General features: G+C 49.6%; 1 protein-coding gene across 1 annotated transcript; it reads right to left on the bottom strand.

Annotated features, from left to right (window-relative positions):
* On the bottom strand, positions 903-2,764 carry LOC110389009 (E3 ubiquitin-protein ligase RNF13-like). Its single transcript, XM_021378885.1, has one exon. It carries the CDS (start codon positions 1,981-1,983, stop codon positions 961-963), a length of 1,023 nt encoding a protein of 340 aa, XP_021234560.1. The 5' UTR covers positions 1,984-2,764; the 3' UTR covers positions 903-960.

The following is a 19,989-nucleotide window of genomic DNA, read 5'->3' as shown; positions in this document are numbered from 1 at the left end:
GTGTGCCCACCCTCAGTGGGTGTCAGAGCCACCCGGAGTGCCCCCACAGAAAGCAGAGCTGGAAACGCACTCAGAGCCCGTCCAAAATGTACTGCTGTGCCTGGTGTATCTCCAGAGGAGACGATCTGTTTGCATCATGTTCGTACATAAATCTAGCAACCCTTAAGATGCCAGGGCACATTTCGATAATGTCTTGGAACAACCTGGGTAGGAGGTTACCTGTACCTGCCACATCAGCCTCTGCGCATGCGAGGTTGCCAGAAGCTCGGAAGCATTTCATCCTTTTTCCACCTCCCCAGCTCCACAAAGCAAATCCTGCTGTAAACACCTCAGCCTCCCATTGGCATCACCTCCTGTCTGAGGCGATGGTGCTCCAAGCGCTCTCAGTATTTCCCATGTGGTTTTTCTGCTGGTGCAGCTCAAGGCTGTGCTGCCATTTGAGGGGCTGTGCTGAGCCACCCAGAGTGTGGGGACAGCGTGTGTGTGTGCTGGGCAATGGGGAGGTGCTGGGCTTTGGGAGGGGAAGTCGCTTCATCTTTATATTTCAGCATCCTGCATTATTGTTTCCTCTCTGTACTGTGGTTTGTCAGGCTGGGAAATGGTTCCTGCTGGCTGCAATATATAAGGGACAGTTCTCACCCAGGATGTTTGGGAAGCACTGAAAAGCAAGATTCAATGTGTGCTTGTGTATCCATGCACAGATATTTTGGGAAGGAACTGAGGAAGTTCCCTAGAAGATGTTAACTAGCTCCCATACCAAAGGTACTTAAATCCCTGCTTGTCCCCTGTTGCCCTGACTTAAGGAGGTTCTGATATTTCCAGCTGAGTTTTCATACCTTTTTTGTTGTGGGGACCAAAACTGCACTGTTAATTGCTTCCCAATAACAGCCTGGAGCAAGAGCTTAGGGAAAGCACAGGAAAACTTCCCTTGGTTTAATGATAACTTATCCCACTCACAGCTCAGGTGGTGATGTCATACAGTGAATCAAAGCCTTCTCGTGCCATTATGCTTTCATTATCTCCCTCCCCTTCTACACACTCATCTTCATAATCATCTCTGAATGTGTCATCATGACCCTGCTCCTCCTCAGTCTCCTCTTCAGCCCCATCCTCACTCCCCTGCTGCAGCAGGAGGTCTGCTTGCCTGCGGAGGTTCACCTGCTGTTTGCAGAAGGGACAGGTCTTCTTCCCACTCTGGGTGTCAAACCAGGTGTCAATGCAGAGGTGGTGGTAGGTGTGGGAACAGGGCAGGATCTTCAGGAGATCCCCTTCCTTGTACTCAGACATGCAGATCACACAGGTCTCATATTGGTCTCCCTGCTTGTATGTGTACAGCTTGATCTTGTGTGCATTCCTGCACCAACTTATGCCAACCATAGCTGAGATCGTGGCAATCATGATGTAGAGCATGTCCCTGAACTTCCACAAGATGCGAGTGCTCTGCAGCATTTTATCACTGTTTTGATAGAGGCATAGATCGTATTTGGGTGGTATAAGTCTGACGTATGCCCCTTTCTCACATTGTAAAGTCTTTTGCAAGTGAAGGGAGACAGATTCTCCAGTGAAGAGTGATGGTATTTCAATCTGCTGCTGAATTTCTTTGTCATCAGACATCATGGACATCAGCTCCTCTGAATCCACGTTGTACACAACTGCAGCCTGGTACCCGGCCTGCTGGGCACGGAGGACCTTCTCAGCATAAGGGCAGTCGCACCCCTGGATGAGCACAATGTATTTCTCAGAGGCCTTCCTTGGTGCTGGGGGGTTCTGTATCGTATGGCAGGCGCTGGGCGGCACTGCCCGCATCAGATACCCCACCAGCCCTTCTGCCGGCAGCTGCGGCCCGAAGCACGCGGGCAGGGCCTTATACACAATGCATTCGGAGCTGCCGTTGTAAGCCACGAGCCCAAAGGCTTCTGCAATGGCAACCTCATAGAAGAAGGTAGCAACCACAAGGCAAAGAAGTTGGAGATGAAGACACATGCTGAACAAAGCCAAGTAGCTCTGAAAGCAGGTTTCCAGGCTGGTCCCAAAGAAGAAATACAAGGGACAGTCACAGAGGAATTATCCCCCCTGGGTGTTACTGCTGTGCCATGACTCACAGCCACAGTAGGATGGAAATCAAACAGTTCTGCCCTGGAGGTTTCTTTCCTTAGGTTTGGAGGTTCCCAGGACACAACTTGCCCTCTTCTGTTGTCTCCAGCTGCTAAGCAATGCCCTTACATCATCCCTGCAGGTCTGTGACATCACCTGGAGACTGTTTGCTATGGCAGGGTCACATAACATTACTGTCACCCCCCTGAAACCACAGTTGCCCTTCTTTTTTTTGTCTGCTTCATTCATGTGGCTTCTGGTTTCATCTCCCTCTGGGCATTGATAGGATCCTGGTTTCTCTTTTTGTTGATGAATGGGACTTCCCACCAGCAACGTGCCCACTGCAGACAGACAGGAGCGCTTCACAATGGTGGCCAAAGCAGTTCCTGGGAAACTAGGGAGGGCTTGGGAGAGCAGCTGTCTTGTGCTTGGGATTTCACCATATTTGTTTTAAAACCCCATCTGCTGGAATGAAACGGCTGGAGCTTCTAGCCATAAAAACATTTAAAATTCTGGTTATGGTGCAAAAGCGGAAAAAGGAATGGAAAGCACGAGGAACAAGTGTTGTTCCCTCTGCAAAGCTCTCGTCTTTTGGGCAATTCCCACCTCAAACAGCGACTGCACAGCGCCCGGAGGAGCGCCAGGCAATAGCTCTCCTGGTTGTCGAAGAAAACTAGGTCTGAATATGCAGTGAACCCAGGTCAGTTCTGAATCACAAATCCCTAAAAACCTGTACCTTTTAACAAACAACCCTTTTTGTTTAACGATCCACTTGGGAGTAGCCCTGTGGTTCCCGGTGCAGTTGTGTTGGACCTGTAGTTAAAAAATCACTCTAGTTCTAGGCAACTGATTTGTTACTTGCCCCCTTGGGCTCTGCTTGAGACAGATTTCACTGGGAAAAGAGCTACAGAAAATGTCAGCAGACAGTGTGTGTGTGTGCCAGAGACTCCCAGCAGCTGTGATTTTAAATCGATTTTATTTTCCCCTCATCCAAAGACTTTTGCACTCACAGGAAGACATTTTGTTGCATTTAAAAACAAAACAAAGTAAAGGTTTGGGGAGGAGGGTGAAGCCAAACGCTTTCCAGCACAATGAGATGAAGAAGAAAATGGAGGTACACTAGGAAATCTTTTGAGTGTCCATTTTTGGCTTAGTCTTATGCTGGGACTGGAAAAGGAGCCATATGTTTGTGCCCGTGCTCTGACACATGTGGGACCAGGGAAGATGCAAGGGAGATCCCCTTTGCATTCTGTGCAGATGATATGCTGTACTTTCTCCAGCTCTGGCTGCGTACTGCTATCTTCTGGAGGCTCCACCGCCATCTCTAAATGCTGCATCTTCTAGGACCAGTAAGGCATGAGCAGCCATTCTGTGTCCCTCAGCAAGCCCTTGAATTAAAGGAGAAAACAGGTGGTGGTTTCTCAGTAACTCATAGCAATACCACAAAGGGACATGTGGGTAAAAGGAGAGATCCTCCTGAAGAGGCTTGGGAGTGAGGAAAAGGAGAATGAGCAATGAAGGAAGACAAGCTGAAGTCTGGCTGGAGAGCAGGATGCCCATATTCCACCCACAGAGCAAGATAAGAAGCAATATCCCAGAGTGATTTTGCAGAAGGAAGGAGAGGAGGAACGTAGAAGAGCTGCTGTCAGGGTGGTCTTTGGTTTAGGGGCCGAAGCGGTGGATGCCTCATCCTCCCTGGCTCCCTCCATGCTGCCCATTCGCACTGACGCTGCCTGCCTCCGCTATCACAGCCCTGAAGGCTTTGGCTTTTGCTGGCTGAGCTGTGCTTCCCACCCCTGTGTGGGGCTGTGCCAGGCTGTCCTGAAGGCCTCTCCAATCGCATTTGTTACAGCCAGCACTGAACTCTCCACATCCTGTGCTACCCCTATTATATTCATCTGTTAAATACATTGCAGATGCTCCTGGACATATTCTTAACCCATTTTCTCTGGAGTTCCAGCAATCTACTTTGTCGGAATAATTGCAATTTATTTAAATGTCAACAGGCCACACATGGGAGACAGCAGTTGTGTGCAAGAGCAGAGCAATTACAGGGAACAGGGTCCCATTTTACCACTTGAACAAAGATCCAAGCTAGAAGAAAGAAAAAGCCCATTTACCTCTATTAACTCATCGTTCACCCCACCACTCCCAAAGTCCCCATGTTCCTTTAGATTCCTTCTTTGGGGCTTTCACTTTGAGCAGGAACAGGGATAATAAGCCCAGCTCTTTCCTCAGCAAAAAGTCTTCTGAATCCAGAGGACTTTGGTGTTGATTTAGACCCCACATAACTGCTGGCAGAATCTACTCCTGTTCCTGCCCATATGTCTGATACTGTAGCAGAGATGCCAAAGAGAATGACTGATGAGGATGGACATGATTACAACTCCTAACAAAACATGTATAACAGGCACCTGGACTGGCATTGCTTTAACTTGGGGAATAAGTCTAAATGATCTTTCTCGTCTGAGGTTTTTGCAGCATGGAAAGAGCAGCCTGAAAGTATATTACAATGTGAATTTGTACATAATCAGACTTCTTGTCCTTTATCTGTATTAGGTTGAAGTCTGAGCAGTGGCATAATACCGACAAACAGCAACAGACTCTCCCTGCCCTGAGCAGCCAAAGGCCAGGAGCAGAAAAAGCTGTGGCGGTGTTTAATGCTTTGCTCAAGATATCTCGGCAAGTATCTCTGGTTCTAGCTCAGTGCCCTTCTTATCAGGGCATGCTGCTTCTTTGGGGTCATGCTATAGGATTAGTGAGGACCATGCTCCCGAAGTAAAATACCAGTGATTTGCTGTGAAGGAAGATCTGGGGCCATCTAGTGACCTTCCAGTGAAAACCCTTGTGCTACCAGTGCTCCCAGTGGTTCTCGACAGAAGGAAATGTGGGACACGCTCCCTCCCTCCTGCTGACTGAGCAAGTCCCCAGCTCTGCAGCAAGCTGGCTGGAAGGCAGACCTGTGTCCTGTTGTTAAGGATTTTTTTTTTGCTAGGAGCTGATTTAGAAACTAGTGCATGTAACCACCTCCTTTCATCTTGGATCAAAGGAAAGAATGACCCACGTCTTTACAGAATAGGTAGCTGAAGCTGCCAGAGTAACCACTCGAACTGCTGTTAGGTAGATGAGAAATGGAGTAGTGCGTGTGCAGAGGTTTTGTGCCTTGTTGTGTGGGGAATTAAGTGGGAGAGGAATGGAGAGGAGGTATGTGGAGCTCTGCAGGTCTCGCTGGTGTGCGACACTCCCTGCACGTGTCTGGCCACCATGTGAACCCGTGCTCTACCAGGTGTCTCTCCTGGATTTCCCAGGGGTCTAGGCAATCTCTCCTGTGTTATTACCTAGTACAAGAATGATAATCTGGGCCCTAATGCGAACAGAAGATTATAAAGCAGTGATTTGTGGACCTGCTACAAGAGTACCCATAATCGGCTAATGCACACAATTAAAAAAGGCAGTTGAGCAAATCTAGGCCATTGCAACTTGTCCCCATGTCTAGAAATGGATTCCAGTTCCAGCTGTTTGCTTTGCAATGGAGGGAGAGACATCTTTATTAGATACTGGTGCTGGCAGTAATGTCTTACCTTTCCTATTTTGGCAAAATGCCCTGAAAATCTTGGACATAAAGCAAAAACATCCTCTCCATTTAGTAGCTTTTTGTTCTTTTTGAACTATATGCACACAAAAAGAAAAAAAAAAGAGGGAGAATGTAGAAAAGAATGCTTGTTTCATCAGCCTAGACCTTCTGCTTAAAGTTACCTGTTAAGTGCAGTAATTGGACCCTGTATTGGAATAAAACTGTCTGTGCAAGATTTGGAGGGAGAGCTTGAGAGGCAGAGGGGAAAAAGGAACCTCAAGTGGAGCCGTCCAGGGCTCTGGCATGTGCTGCTGCAGCAGTTCTGCGGCTGTAGTCCTCACAAATCTTCTAGATCCAAAATGGGCAGAGCCAAGGATATGTACTTGATATTTCATTTGTCCTCTCAGTCTCTATCCCCTTACACCTCCATTTCCAAATGTTTTTAATCCAGTGCTGTGCTCATTTTTCCTGAGAGGCATTGGCTGGAGCTTGAGTTGTGGGGAGGGCGGAAAGCGGAGCTGATAGGAGGGTGCATGGGAGGCTTGAAGATTTGGAAAGCTTTCTTGGGCTAATTCTGCTCACTGCTGTGTGCGTGGAGGGGGATCAGCAGTACAGCAGTCACACAGCGCCGGCAGAGTGGGCAGGTCTTACTCCCAGGCTGGGTGCAGTGCCACAGGTCGATGCACTTGCTGTGGTATGCATGGGAGCAGGAGAGCAACTTCAGTGCCTCGGAGGGCTTGTAGGGCTGCAGGCAGATGGCACACTGGGGATGCTCAGCAGCCCCTGAGGCCCCACAGAGTGGGAACACCACTTGCCCTTCCCTGCTCTGCTCTTTGCTCCGCCTCCAGCTCCAGTACCGCTCCATGCATCTTGCAAGCAGCTGGGTGCCTGTTAAGATGGTGACCAGGAAGCTGGTGGCCTTGCAGGTGGGCAGGATCAGGCTGTAGTAAAGGAGGTCTAGAGAGCGGGTGAGGGACCTGCGGGTACAGCAGCCTGGGCTGCCTGCAGCATGGCTCCAGAAGCAGCGCTCAGCCTGCAGGACAGCAGCCCCTCGCGCACTCTGTCTGTCCTTCCTCCAAAACTCAGCACTCGCCTCCATGATGAAGGGCACCACAGGCCCTCCCTCACCCTTCTCATCACCTTGTGCCACATCCCTGCAGCCCTGTGAGTTTGTGCTGGCCGTGCACCCACCTCGCCAAGCGCGAGAAGAGGCCCCAGCCCTGCGGCAATGAGGGCTGTGTGCTGAGGAAGCTGCCCAGGCACGGCCGGCAGTGGGGCTGGCCGCCATGTTGGCCTCGGCCAGGGGCAGCCCCGGGCACATGGTGGGAGCCAGTCCTCCTGGCCCAGAGCTGTTGGCGTGGCCACCCGCAGCCTGCTGGAGGCATAGGAGCATGGCAGCCACACAGAGGGGGGACAGGAACGGGTGCTGCATGCTGCGGGAGGCACTCAGTGTACTCCTGAGGCAGCCCAGGCCCCACACTGACTTCCGGAAGTTTCTCCTCCTGCCCAGGCCGCGCCTGAGGGGCCTTCAACCGTCCCCTCACGGCTCTCCCATTGCATTGCCCTCTCTCCATGCTGCACTAGTGCAGCCAGCTCACAGCAGCTCTCTCTCCATCTTGCTCTCCTTGCAAAGCTACACCATGTTGGTGAGCATGTGCACTCTTCCAGCTGTTCCTAATCTCGCTTTTCTCTTTTGTCCCAATTTTCTTCATTTACCCCCTCAAAACCTTTTCCCCTGTTCACCTGGGAGCCACTACGCCCACAGAACCCACTGCCTTGAACTCCCTGTGGCCATCCACCGCATTTTTTTCACTCCTCCATGTCTTCCCAGCCAGCACACCAACCCTTTCCCAAATTTCTCTGTGTGTTCATTCCTGTAATCCCATCCCTCCTTCTCTCTCAGGGTGCTGCAGGCGGTTGTGTGCCCGCCCCATGGAGCCGGCGGTATGGCGGAGCCGGGAGCATGGCTCCCTGGGGTAATCTGCAAAGTACAAGTTGTTATTACTCACTACAGCAGAACAATCAGCGCGGGCTCTGTAATGCAGTAAGATGGATTGAAGCTGCTTAAGACCAGAGGAAAATGGAATCGCTGTCTTACAAAAAGAAGTTTAGCTCCCGCAATCCACTGCTGATGAGTGATGAGACCTGAGCAAAAGCCCAGATTTGAAAATGGCTGGATTTGGGGAGTGAGGCAGAATTGTGCAACAGGAGCCAGAATCAGCCCTGGATCACAGCATGCCACAGCCACACGCCAGATCCATCTTGTAAAGGTAACTCTCTTCAAGTGCAACTCTTTTCTTAGTAGCTGTGGTACAGATCCTAACATCTTATGCTGCTCAGGTGTGATCATTGCTGGTGCAACCCTTTGCAGACCTGTTTTGTCATGACAGCTACACTGTAAGGCACAAACAGCTTTCTGCAGCACTTCTGCAAGGCACATGTTGGGTTTCCCTGCTGCTGGTAGAGTGGCACATGGAGACCTTCACCACCTCTGTAGCTCTGTGCCAGACTGCGGCCAGCACATCCCCGTGTCAGGATTTAGCAGCTGAGTTACACAGTGCCCCTTTTGCATGATCTGTGTGGGTCTGTGCTGCTCAAGCTGCTTTGCTCATCCTTGCTGCTGGTTTGTTATGGAAGAGGAAATGGAAAACCGACATCAGTTGTAAAAGCAGTAAAACAGCTCATTCAGGCTCCAAAAGCCAGCAGAAATGCTGTAGGTATCACAGCTTTTTGTATCACAAAATGGGCTGGGATTTCCTCTCCTGCTGAGATGAGAATAGCCTAAAGAGATCTCTTACTGCAGCAGAGAACTAACTGCTTCAGAAAAGAGATGGGATTTGAAATGAGAAGGTTGGAAAGGAGGAAACAGAGGTGGGGTACAAAGAAAGAGGGTGCTAAGAGAGGGGAGGAGCACAGCTGTGCTTGGCAGCAGTACTCAGGGATCTGCACTGATTTTGCCTCCTAGAAGTAGTCAGCAAGGAAGAATTTCCCCATGTTCCTCTTGGCACTGCCAGTGCTGGTGTCAGTGTGCTCTGCTGACATGGGGGATTGGGAACCTGTCGGGAGCAACACAGGTGCTCAGCTGAAGGGGCTCTCCTGTCACTTTTGATTCAGCGTTTGCTGAGCCTGGTGTGTTGACAGAGATAAGTTGCTCAGAAATAGAGGACTGTAGCTTTCCTTGTTACTGGGGAGAACAAGAGGATTAGACCTATGTTGCCTTAATTTCAAATGGAGGAGCTGATCCTTCACGTCGACTTCTTCACATTTCAGTTCCGGATGTGGTCTCTTCCAGCTAGAGAGGGAAATTGCAAGGTAGAAGCCATGAACTTCCACCAGTTTTATGGTTGCGAAGACCCTGATTTCTTCCCATGTGCTTCTAGGGAATTTCAGTTGTGCAGTAATAAGATCTAGGTTATTATGTGCTTCTTATTTCTTCCAGTCTCAGTGTGACTCTAGCTTTCCTTCTGCTTTGCCTAAGATGAATAGCAGATCCTCTACTGTTACATTAAGGTGGCTTTAAAAATGTAATATACAAGCAATACAAACCTTTGTAGTCTAAGGCATAAAACAAACTCTAACTGCTTGGGATTAAGGAGACAGTTGACTTAAATCAGCCAGTTATTTTAAATACTTTTCTCTGTTAGCTGTCAGGACTGTTTGCCTCGAAACATCTGGCAGGGAGGGAGCAAAGCATCTTGGGGCAGTGATCTCTTCCACTGGCACATCTGTATGTGGAAGGAAACATCTGTTTGACCTGGAGGTGTGATGATAAGCCATGGCAGTTCTGTCTATTGGCATGCACCTGTCAAAGGAAACTTCTCCCCTACCCGTTTAGCCTGTGTTCATGAGCAAGCATGCACACCATCAGCCTTTGACTAGGTGCAAGTTGTTTTTCCCCCATTTTAAACCTGAGCATTTCCTCATTCATTCTCAGGCTTGCATAGGACTGTGTATGATGGGTGCTCTTCCCTAGCTGGGTTGCTTGCAGGGTACTTGGGACCTGCACCAAGATGTGAGCATGTGAATACTGTGACCCATCACAAGTCAGACTGTCCTCATTTTGGTTTTGTATCTGTGAGCAGCTGTTGCATCCTCTTGAGATAAAGTAGCTCTGACCCAGTGATAGCACATGTGATTTCAGATGCCCTGACTGCTTGTTACCACACTAGGGGATCTGTGTTAGGTTTCAGTGCCAGACTCTGCTCTCAGTCTGCAGCCGGAGGTGAGGAGGAACTGGTGCCTGAAAGGCTCTGAGGTATCTCAGAGGGTTTTTAGCTTTGCTAAGAGAACATATGCTGACTGCTTTGCTCTTCAGAGTAAGAGGAAAACAAGCGAGATTTAGCAAGCTTAGAGAGGAGCAAACAGCCAGGTGTGTGTCTGAGGGTGTTGGGTTTATTTGTTTGCTTGCTCTTTAAAGATTTTCTTCAACGCTAAATTATCAAACTTTGCAGTAAGATTTGCTGTGGTTTAATTTTGCTGGTCTCCTCCCAGCAGGACACACTGTGAGCAACTGCACTCCAGATGGGCCCGTAGGGTCAAGGCAGAGGTTTTTAGGAGGGGAGGCTACCCAGCTCGGCTGAGACATGGCCAGGGTGAGGCTGGAGGGGGATCTGCCTGCAGCTGGGAATGAAAGGGGAAGGCTTCTACTATTTTAGTTTCCCACGTCGGCACTCTCTCATTTGAAGATCCAAGGTGAAGCCAGCGGCAGGCAGGCTTAAACTGACGCCAAAGCATCTGCGCAGAGGTGTGCAGAGATTTAACTGTCTTGGTATTCAACTGATTTAGTTGCTGCAGCTTCAGACCATTAATGAGCCCCTGGGGAGGGAGGCAGGGAGGCCTGGAGAGGCCATGGCAGCAGCCCTAACGCTGCCTAATGCGGCCACGACGGTTGAGCTCTCACCCCCTGTAACAGGCAGGGGCAAAGCTGAGCCTGTGCCCCACTCAGCTCCTTGTTTCTCTTTCTGCCTGTGCTTAAAGTGACGGCTTTATGCTGGGAAGAGCAGGGCTTCCTGGGAGCCAGCATGGTTGCAGGCACTGTGTGCTCCTCCTGTCTCTGGTGCTGACCCTGCCGTTCCCTCCTCGCGTGCTGCGAGCCAGCATTTGCAATCTGAAAGCATCGCCTTCATTAGCAGAGGTCCAGCTCCTCCCCTTTACCATTTCACCCGCTGCTGTTGATTAAGTTTCTCTTTGCAGCTCTTCCAGGAAGCCAGGGGCCTGTTGTTTTGGAGATAGCCTTAATTTGTTTACTTGTGCATATGTTCCATCTTGTACAATGATGCTTCGCAGCTGGTCTCCAGCAGCCTACGGCACTGGAGAAGCAGCAGGTTAAGTTTAAACCAAAGGAAGTTGCTGAATACCGGCCTGACGTGTTAATCCAAGTGCAGGCATCCTGAGATTGATGTGGTAAAGCATGTTGCCGTATTGCTTTAGATATTATCTTCACCTTTATTGCTGGTTTCCAGCACAATATGGGCACAATAACAGTTGGCTTATGCAGAATATCAGTTAAATGCAAAGATTTAAAGATTAAAAAATCCCTGCCCTTGGTTTTGCTATGCAAATGTTCTAAGGCAATGAGTCAGGTGTTAGGCTTGAGAAGTTCCTGCTGGACAGGATTGTCAGTTGCGTTCTCCAGAGCCAGACACCTGCAAAAATGCCTTGTTTTGGACATGCTGTCTGTCCACAGTGCTCAGGAGCTCACAATCCCATGAAGCTTGCACCTTGTGAATGCATCCCTGAGGTACCTCTTCCCTGTAAGGCTCCTGTCCTGTACCTGTTAGAATTACAGGTGTGTTCCTGACTCAACAAGTAGACATCAGAATACTGGTACAACAAAGGGATTCGGCCCCTACATTGGATTTTGGGAGATGGAGAATGGCAGATCCTTCCTGCCCTACAAAGTGCAGAATGTGGCCCTATCAGAGGGGAAAAAATCATTTGGATATTTTACTGCTACTGAAAAGCTGTTGCTTCTTCCCTCTACCCGCCTTCTAGAAAAAAAATATGGAAACCTTGTTTAATTTGCCAGCTTGCAAATGGCTCCTAAATAACACAGTTGTCTTTGGCTCAGTTGATCAAAGGGCTCTGCCCATGAGAACGGTGACACTTTGCAGTCTTGGATTAGCTTTGTTTTGGAAGAATTGGATGTGTTTTTGTTGGTTTTAAATGAGTCTCTCTCCAGATTGAGGCTGAGCCAGACAATTGAATGCATACAATCAATATTTTGCAGAACTGATAGAAAATTAGCCAGGTTTAATAAACGTCATGCATGGCTTCCTATTGTAGCTGTATATCAAAGGAAAATAAATATATTGACTGGATCTGCTTACAATAGCATCTATAAGTCACTGTGTGGAATAAGCCAATTGCTCAAGTGGTTATGTGAGGCCATGTTGATTAGGACAGAAAGGGATCGTGTTCAGGACACCTGGATCCTGTTCTTGCTAATTTGCTACATGACCTTGAAATTCAGGCCAAATTTCCAGGTGTGCCACCTTTTGCCTCCTGACTTCTGGATCTTTATTTGAAATGCTCGGGGTTTATTCCTTAGTAGCTTCATGTTCTGCTCACCTCCGCTCGTTCCAGGTGAAGTTGATGGGACCTGTTGGTACTCCATTCCACTGAAACAGCTCGTAATGGTCTTCTTAGGTTTGTTGTTTCATCGTGGCTTTATTTCTTGGTGGGTTCCCTTGCAGTCTGGGGTTGCTGCTGCTCATCTCCCAACTAAGGCTGCTAGAGATGATGGCTGATAAGTGCTTTGAGACCCACTGCAGCAAAGCAACAGAGAGGTAGGAGTAGGCAAGACTCAAATCCCAGGTGAACTGTTTTTTTCATCTGGAACTAACCATTATTTTCTGGGATTCAGGTAGAAATTGCAACTGTTTGTCCCTTGCAAATTTTCTCTTCTGGTATTTTCTGTAATCCGTGCCTCCCTGCAGTAAATGAACTGAAGGCATATGGAGCATCCAGGCTCACTTTCATCCATCTTCATTTGCCTTGGCTGTAATGGACAGTGGCCACACAACTGTCCTTTGCAAATTACTAATGCGAGACTGTGACTGCTGCTCTCTTGCTACTCCACCTATTTGCAGCAGAGAAACAGTCGTATGTAACTGTGCACAGTTTGAACACATTGCACTTAATCCTGTGTACAGCTGCCTACAAGGGCATCTGGCACGCCAGGGGCTGACGGCAGAGCATGCCGGGCAGTGCTGCTGGCAGGACCAGACAGCATTGCAGCAAAGACGGGCACACCAGCCCTCTGTGCTGCTCTCCCCAGGGCATGCTCAGCTCCGGGCGGGGAGGGGGAGTAGTTGTGCTGTTCTTTAGGTGCATCTAACTGAGGTATGAGGCTGCATCAGCTCAACAGTGCTAGAAAGAAAGCGTCCATCCTTGTGCATGAAAGGATATCTCCAGGACTGGAGCTTTCTGCTTGTACTTGGGATTGCTGGGGACAAAGTGTGATGGAGCCCTCAGGGAGCATGCCTCCTGATGTAGTCAAAACTGGAGGGAGAATCAGGCCCAGAGATATTCTTTTCCTTTTCATCTGCAGTTTGAAGTGCACACGGGCATTGCTCTGCAACAATTCACTCTCTGGCAGCTCTGCCACTGTCCCTTTGGTTCTGTGCCTTTTGCCTGAAAACACTGCGGATTTTCCTAATGGTTTACAGGGTGTGTTGCTGAGAGCAGATCCATGGCCGGTGCAAGACAGCACAGTTCCCAAAACTCTGGTAGAGCAAAAAGAGATGGGGCTGGTGGAGGATCTCGCCCCTGTTATTTCATGTATCAAGCTGTAGCTGTTTCTGCAGCTTGTTGAATGGAAATGGCCCCTCCTTCCCTGTAATGAGGTGAAAGCTGGAACCGTTTTCTAGCCATGCATCTGCAAAGGGAAAATAAATGGGGAGGACGAGCAAGTCGTGGGTGGGTGTTACTGGTGGGGATGCTAAGCGTATAACATAATTTATTGCTTAAGTAACCTTGAAACAGCATTCATGGCAATGGAGCTGCTACATTGGCACTGCAGTGGGCAGAGAAGGAAAGGAGCTCTGCTAGCGGGATGTGGTTAAGCATGCACCTGCCGTCATTCATCATCCAGTTAACCCTGCAGCCAGACTTCACTTCAGAATCCGTATTTTCTCCACACCTGCGTGCCACCACCAGCCATCAGCATCCCTGCTCTGCAGGGAAGGAGCTGCTGAGTGCCTGGGATGTTCCCGTGAGCGGCTGCCCGCTGGTGATGCATGCACAGAAAGCATGGTCAGGCAGATGAGTGCACGGAGCAGAAAGGTTCCTGTGCTGACAGACGCGAGGGGAGAGCACTGTAGCTGGCATCAGAAATACACAGATGTGTACACATGTGTGAGTGATGGGAGGGAGAGTGTGACCCAGAGCCAATGGGCACATGGGTACATATGTGTGCATCAGGGACACTGCATCCATCAAAATGTGCGTGCTGAGACTCAGACGGAGCCAACAGGGTGATGAGAGTAGAGCCTGCCAGCAGGTGTAACACTGAAGAAGTGGGAGGGTGGGTGCGTCAGGCCCCAGGAGCCATGGACAAGGTGAGCAGCGAGGGCAGGGGACGTGGCTGCTGCTGCAGCAAACGTGACTCCCACCACCCTGCTGCAAAAAGGGCTGCTTGCAGATCCGTGTCTTACACCTCTGCAGTGAGTGTGGGTTTTGATTTTTCTTTTTCCTTTTCTGTTTTCTTTTTCTTTTCTTTTCTGACTCGGCAATTCCCAGCTGCAGGAATGCTGATGGGCAGATGAAAGGTTTGCTGCTGGGGATTCTCCAGCTCAGCTTCACAGACCCAATGCGTGTCTGAGCTGCTGTGCCCTGTCTGCAAAACCCATCCCCTGTCTTGTCTTGCTAGATGTTTTCTCTAGTTGCTGCTGTAGTATTCAAATTCATAACAAAGCCTCTGATACACTGGAATTTCCCTTCTCTCTTTAATGAAGATCAAGGGAAAAGTTATGTCCCTGCATGTAGGATAATAAGCATCAAAAATTTACTCTGTGTCTGAACAGGGTGTGAAAGTCAGCCACTGCCTTTGTTTCTCTAAAAGAAATGTGTGGACCGATAGTGTCAAGAGAAGAGCATTTATCGGGGAGGAAAAACGGGTGATGCAGTCTGCGAGAGCTCTACTTGGCAGTTCCTGATTTGGGCTCCAGCAGAAAAGCCAGATTTAACTCTATTGATAAGACAAAGTTTTCTTATTGTTTTCTGCAGTTTTCCCTTGAAATCCTTTTAATATGGGAGAAGAAAAGAACAGTTTCATTACCACCTGGACAATATAGAGTGTCCTTTTTGGTCTGGCATTGTGTTTTATTTTAGCTAATTGAGTACCAAACCCTTTTGTTTTACACATTACAAAACATTAAGATCTGTTTCAACACCATTGGTGCTTTTATTAGTTTCTGAAATCCTCATGGAACAGAAAACAACGGTTCCATCCGGGTCTGCTGCGTTGGTTAATGTGTGAGCAATCACGGTGTGACACGTTCACCAGGAAGCATGTACAAATTGAATCTCTACGTGTGGTTGTCAGGAAACAAAACATGCTCAATATCTGTTTCAAACACAGTTTTGACTTTTAGCAAAGCTTTGCAGAAAACTTAGCAACAAGGAAATAAAAATGACTCTCGCAATTTAGCAACAGGTAAACAAAATGTATAAAAATCCATGGAAATACTTGATAGGCTTCTAAAGGGAGCATCCCACAGAACCATGGAATCGTGGGGGTTGGAGGGACCCCTGGAGATCTCCAGTCCAGCTGCCCCTAAAGCAGCTCCCCAGGTTTCACAGGAAAGCGTCCAGCCAGATTTCTCTGATGCAAGTTTGTCTTTAGTGAAGGGAGGAACGGGACCTGACCCCACAGTCCGAGATCTCATCAGCTCTGCTGATGTCATCTGCGAGCCGATCCGCGTGGGGCTCAGCGTGGTGTCTGACTGCGCCGTGGGCACCAGCCGGAGCTGCAGGCAGCAGTTCAAGCGAGCGTCTTTCATCTCCTGGGTGGTCCTCGCCCAGAGCCCTCGGCTCCTCTTTTGCACCCTTTCTCAAACTCGTCTTTTGCTGATGCCATTATTTAATCCAGCCGGGGATCTGCTTCATTTTCCATGCTCCAAGGTAATTTTGGCAAGGCTGCTCTGTTCTCGCATGCCAGTTAAAAACACTAGCAGGCAGGTTTTCTTCCATGGGGCATTTGCAGTCCTCTGAGGTTTGTGTGCAGTAAATCTCCACGCCTGTCTGTTCTTTTTTTTTGGATGAAACCAGTGGTGTAAAATCTCTGCCCTTCCTCCGAGTAGAAGGAACTGACAGGCAGCTCCACTGCTAATTCCTTCCAGATGGGGCCAAGTCAGCTCTTTCCTCGTGCAGAACTCTGCAAACGCAATGGGCCCATCCTTGGCTCTCTGGTCCCAGCAGAGATCCTATCACTGGGATATTTCTGGCTGCAGAGAAGCTCCCGGCCCCAGCAGCCCACAGCACATGCTGCTGCCATGAAGGTATGTCCACATCACATCACTGTGCTGCAGCAAAACAATCCTGGACGTACCCAGAGCAAAAAACCTTATGTCTTCTCATGGTCTTCATTTCTCCTCTCACTTGGTGGAACCCATCATCAGAGTCACGTCTCCCCACCCTGCCCCTTGCTAACTCTCTGCATGGGGCCAGAGGCAGAAATTGCCATGGGCAGAGCCCAGCTCCCCACACTGGGATGAGGACCCCCCCCCCAGGCCAGCCCTGTCCTCTATGGCAGTGAAGGAGAGCGCTGCGCAACGCGGAGGAGCTGACAGCGGGATGCTGTAATGGGAACGTCACACCAGCTTAAGACAGAATTAATACTCTGCCCTGTGGCTGTAACAGAACTGGCATGTAAGGCAGGACATGGCTGTGCTAATATATAGAAAAGGGAATTATTTACTGAGGCTTCAGGACACAAACAGATGCTGCTGTTTGATGATGCAGGACAGAAGGGACTGAGTCACTGAACACAGCCCCTGCAGTCATGACGTTTCAGCCTTACAATCCTCAGTCAAAAACCATGCTCTATCCTACAGTACTTAGGCTTTTGGTCCCATTTATTGCCATGGGGAACCTAGTGTAGAGCCTTAAGCGCTTGGACTGCTCTCTGAGGCAGGGATGTGCCCTACGTTTATTCCCATCCAGCAGCTTTCACCACCCTTACCTCCCTCACTGATAAATATGAACAAGGGTAGCTGCTCTGGTCCTCACCTTCACATCCCTGGGCTGCATGGGCTTTTCAGGATATGCTTTTCAGGATCCCTCAGCATCCTGAGCTGGGGCTGTTCAGCCTGGAGAAGGGAAGGCTCTGGGAAGACCTGAGAGCAGCCTTTCTGTGCCTGAAGGGGCTGTAAGGAAGAAGGGGACAGACTTTAGCAGGGTGTGTGTGATAGGACAAGGGGAAATGGTTTCAAACTAAAAGAGGGGAGAATGAAGACTGGATGAAAGGAAGAAGTTTTTTACAATAAGGACGGTGAGGTACTGGAACGTGTTGCCCAGTACTGTGGTGGATGCCCTGTCTTTGGAGATATTCCAGGTCAGGCTGGACAGGGCTCTGAGCAACCTAATCTAGCTGTAGGTGTCTGTGTTCATTGCAAGGGGGTGGGACTAAATGACCTTTAAGGGTCCCTTCCAACTCAAATGATTCCATGATTCTATGACCCTGCATCCAAAAATGCCTGCCCTGCATCACAGGTGCAACAAGCGGCACCTGGCCTCAGAGCCTTTCAGGCTGTCCCTGAGCATCTGGTCTCCTTGCTCTCACTTCTGTGCCATGGAAAACCTCTCCTTCAAAGAGAGGAGAGCAAAGATGCAGCCAGCAGCTGGCAAACCTCCAAAATATGCTGCTACATTAAACTTGCCTGGCTGCGCGTGTTCCCCAGCTGTTTTGTTTGCCCAAAGACAGCACAGTGCAGGGTCGAGCCACCTGCTGTGGGTGGACTGGGAGGAGAATCCAGCAGGCAAGAAAAGCAGCATCAGAATCAGAGCCTGAAGAAATCTTTTTTTCTCCCCCACCTCCTGGGCACAGTGGGTTGCTGCCCCTCTCGTCTCTGCACAGCTGAGTTGTGCCAGCTGAATTCAGCCGGCGGTGCGTACCCGGCACGCTGCCACGGGGACCGGCACCATGTGCTGGGTTTCTGCTCGTGCAGGTCTTCTCAGGTTGTGAGAAAAGCAGGTCAGCATGTGAACGCGCGGCTGCCTTTCAGGCAAGCTGTTCTGTGCAGTTCTCCAGCAAAGAGATTTCCCTTTATTGGTGGAAGTTACTAGAGTGTCCAGAGCTACAAAGCGTGGATTTAAAAGCATCTGTGAGTTTTGGAATTGAGATTAAGTCCTCCTGCTTTAGGGCACAAGCTAAACTCTAAAGGATAGGACAAGATAGAAATTTTACTTTGAGTGGATTAGACTGTAACTTCCAGAAAGGCTTTTGATTTGATAGGTGGCTCTTTGCATCTCTGCCTGCAGCAGCAGTTACTGTGGACTAAATGAGATGGACCGACCAGGGATGTCTCCAATATCCACTCTCTGCTACTCACATGAGAAGTGTGCTCGGAGGGAAGGGCTTGCATTGGTTTGTTTATTGGTGACACTGTGTAGGATCCAGTTATGGATGCAGTACACAGTGGGGATGAGATCCTTTTGAGGTCTGTTTTCATGAGGTGTAGACCCTCTCTCCCTCCTACTACTGCATCTCTCCTGCTTCTTGGCTGCAGGTGCCCAGCACAGCTCCAGGGCACATCCCAGAGCAGCCTGCCTGCCTCAGCCAGAGGGGCTCAGAGCGATGAAGAAAAGCTGGTGCTGCCTGGCCACAGCTCAAGATGCCCGGTCATCAGGGAGGACAGGTCTGCAGCATCAGTGCGGGAGACTCGCACTGCTCCAAGTCCGGCTGTTCCTGCAGCTCTGTGCTACAGAAGGACAGAACATGGCATGATCTCAAGGCACTTCAGTAATTCTCATTATCCTGGTGCGAGGCCCATGGGCCAGCTTTCAGCGGCGCTTGGCTTGCTTTCAGGCCAAAAATTCAGTCTTCTGTTGATGCTTTCTTTCAGCTGAAGGAAGAAGGAGGTTGAGTTTTGCTTGGATTGTCCCTGGCAAAAAGAGAAAGCACCCACGCGCTCCATGTGCTTTGCAGGCTGATCCAAAGCCCAGCGGATACGTTCCCTTTGTCTTCAACGCAGCTTGAATTTCAGCCTACAGTACTAAATGATATCACCATTACACTGGGTAGTTTGTGCTGCCGCCGGCGCAGAATTGCCATGACCTCATGGTACTGGTAGTTTCTGTGATCTAACGGCTTCCATCCCCAGAAGATGGTGTGTTTGGTGAGCTGTGCCTACCGCCCAGACATGGGAGAAGAGGCGAGCACAGACACAGCCTGCAGGGTCCTGCTGGGCTGCTGAAATGCATCCTACCCTTGGATGCAGAGCAACACGGAGACACCCGCGCAAATTCTTGCCCTTTACAGTATGCAGTTATCCTCAGGCAGCGTGGAAGGTGAATTTTTTTCCACCAGCAATTTCTGGAGATGTTTCCTTCTCCCTTCAAACCCGAGCTGCAAGTTGGTCGCACCAGTGAATGACAAAATGAAGCAGATCAGTTGTAGCCAGGGAACCCGCTACTTGCAATGATGCTCCAGATGAGCCGATGATGTTAGATAACATACGAAGGATTTTCTGAAGGGCAGCAGGAAGGACAGCAGCTGCCTTGGTGTTATTGGCTTTGCAGCTTGGTTCTCTGCAGGTTTGTGTTGTGGTTTGTCCCAGCAGTCCCCCAGAAACACTGATTTCCTGCGGGCTGGATCTTTCTGCATGAAGCAATGTTATTTTGGCAGTGCCATTTCCCTGGGAGCTGAGCGAGGCTGGCTGCAGCTGGCAGTCAGGCTGGTGTGTGCCACCACGCTGCGCTTTCAGCGGTGCCGAGCTGGGATCAGGGGCACTGTGCTGGTTTCCACTCGTGGCACTGGGCATACGCTGCCAGGAGGATTCGTGCCTCCAGCCATTCTGTGTGCTATCCTTCAGCAAAGATGTTCTGGGTCTGTGCTGTTTATACCTGACGTGCTCACCGTGACATTGCTGCCTACATGGGCTGCAAAGACGAGCCTTCTTTAACGAGCTTTCTTTAACGAGGCTTTCCTGGCTTGTGCTGTCCCATAACTGTCCAAGTGGCTGCAATGCCTCATCAGTCTCCTCCTGCCTCAGTTTCCTCTCCCTTGGGCTAATTAGATAAAAGCTACTCAAATAAAGCCCTCCTATTGACTTTGCCAGGGTGCTTTGAGAATTAATTAACAGTCAGTGGAATGTACT

The sequence above is a fragment of the Numida meleagris genome, chromosome 27 (assembly GCF_002078875.1).
Source record: "Numida meleagris isolate 19003 breed g44 Domestic line chromosome 27, NumMel1.0, whole genome shotgun sequence".
Taxonomy (NCBI): domain Eukaryota; kingdom Metazoa; phylum Chordata; class Aves; order Galliformes; family Numididae; genus Numida; species Numida meleagris.
Note: the sequence above shows the minus strand (reverse complement) of the source record. Positions and strands in the feature narration are given on the sequence as shown.

Excerpts from the sequence above, each read along its gene's own strand:
- LOC110389009 (XM_021378885.1), bottom strand. The coding sequence starts at position 1,983 with ATGTGTCTTCATCTCCAACTTCTTTGCCTTGTGGTTGCTACCTTCTTC.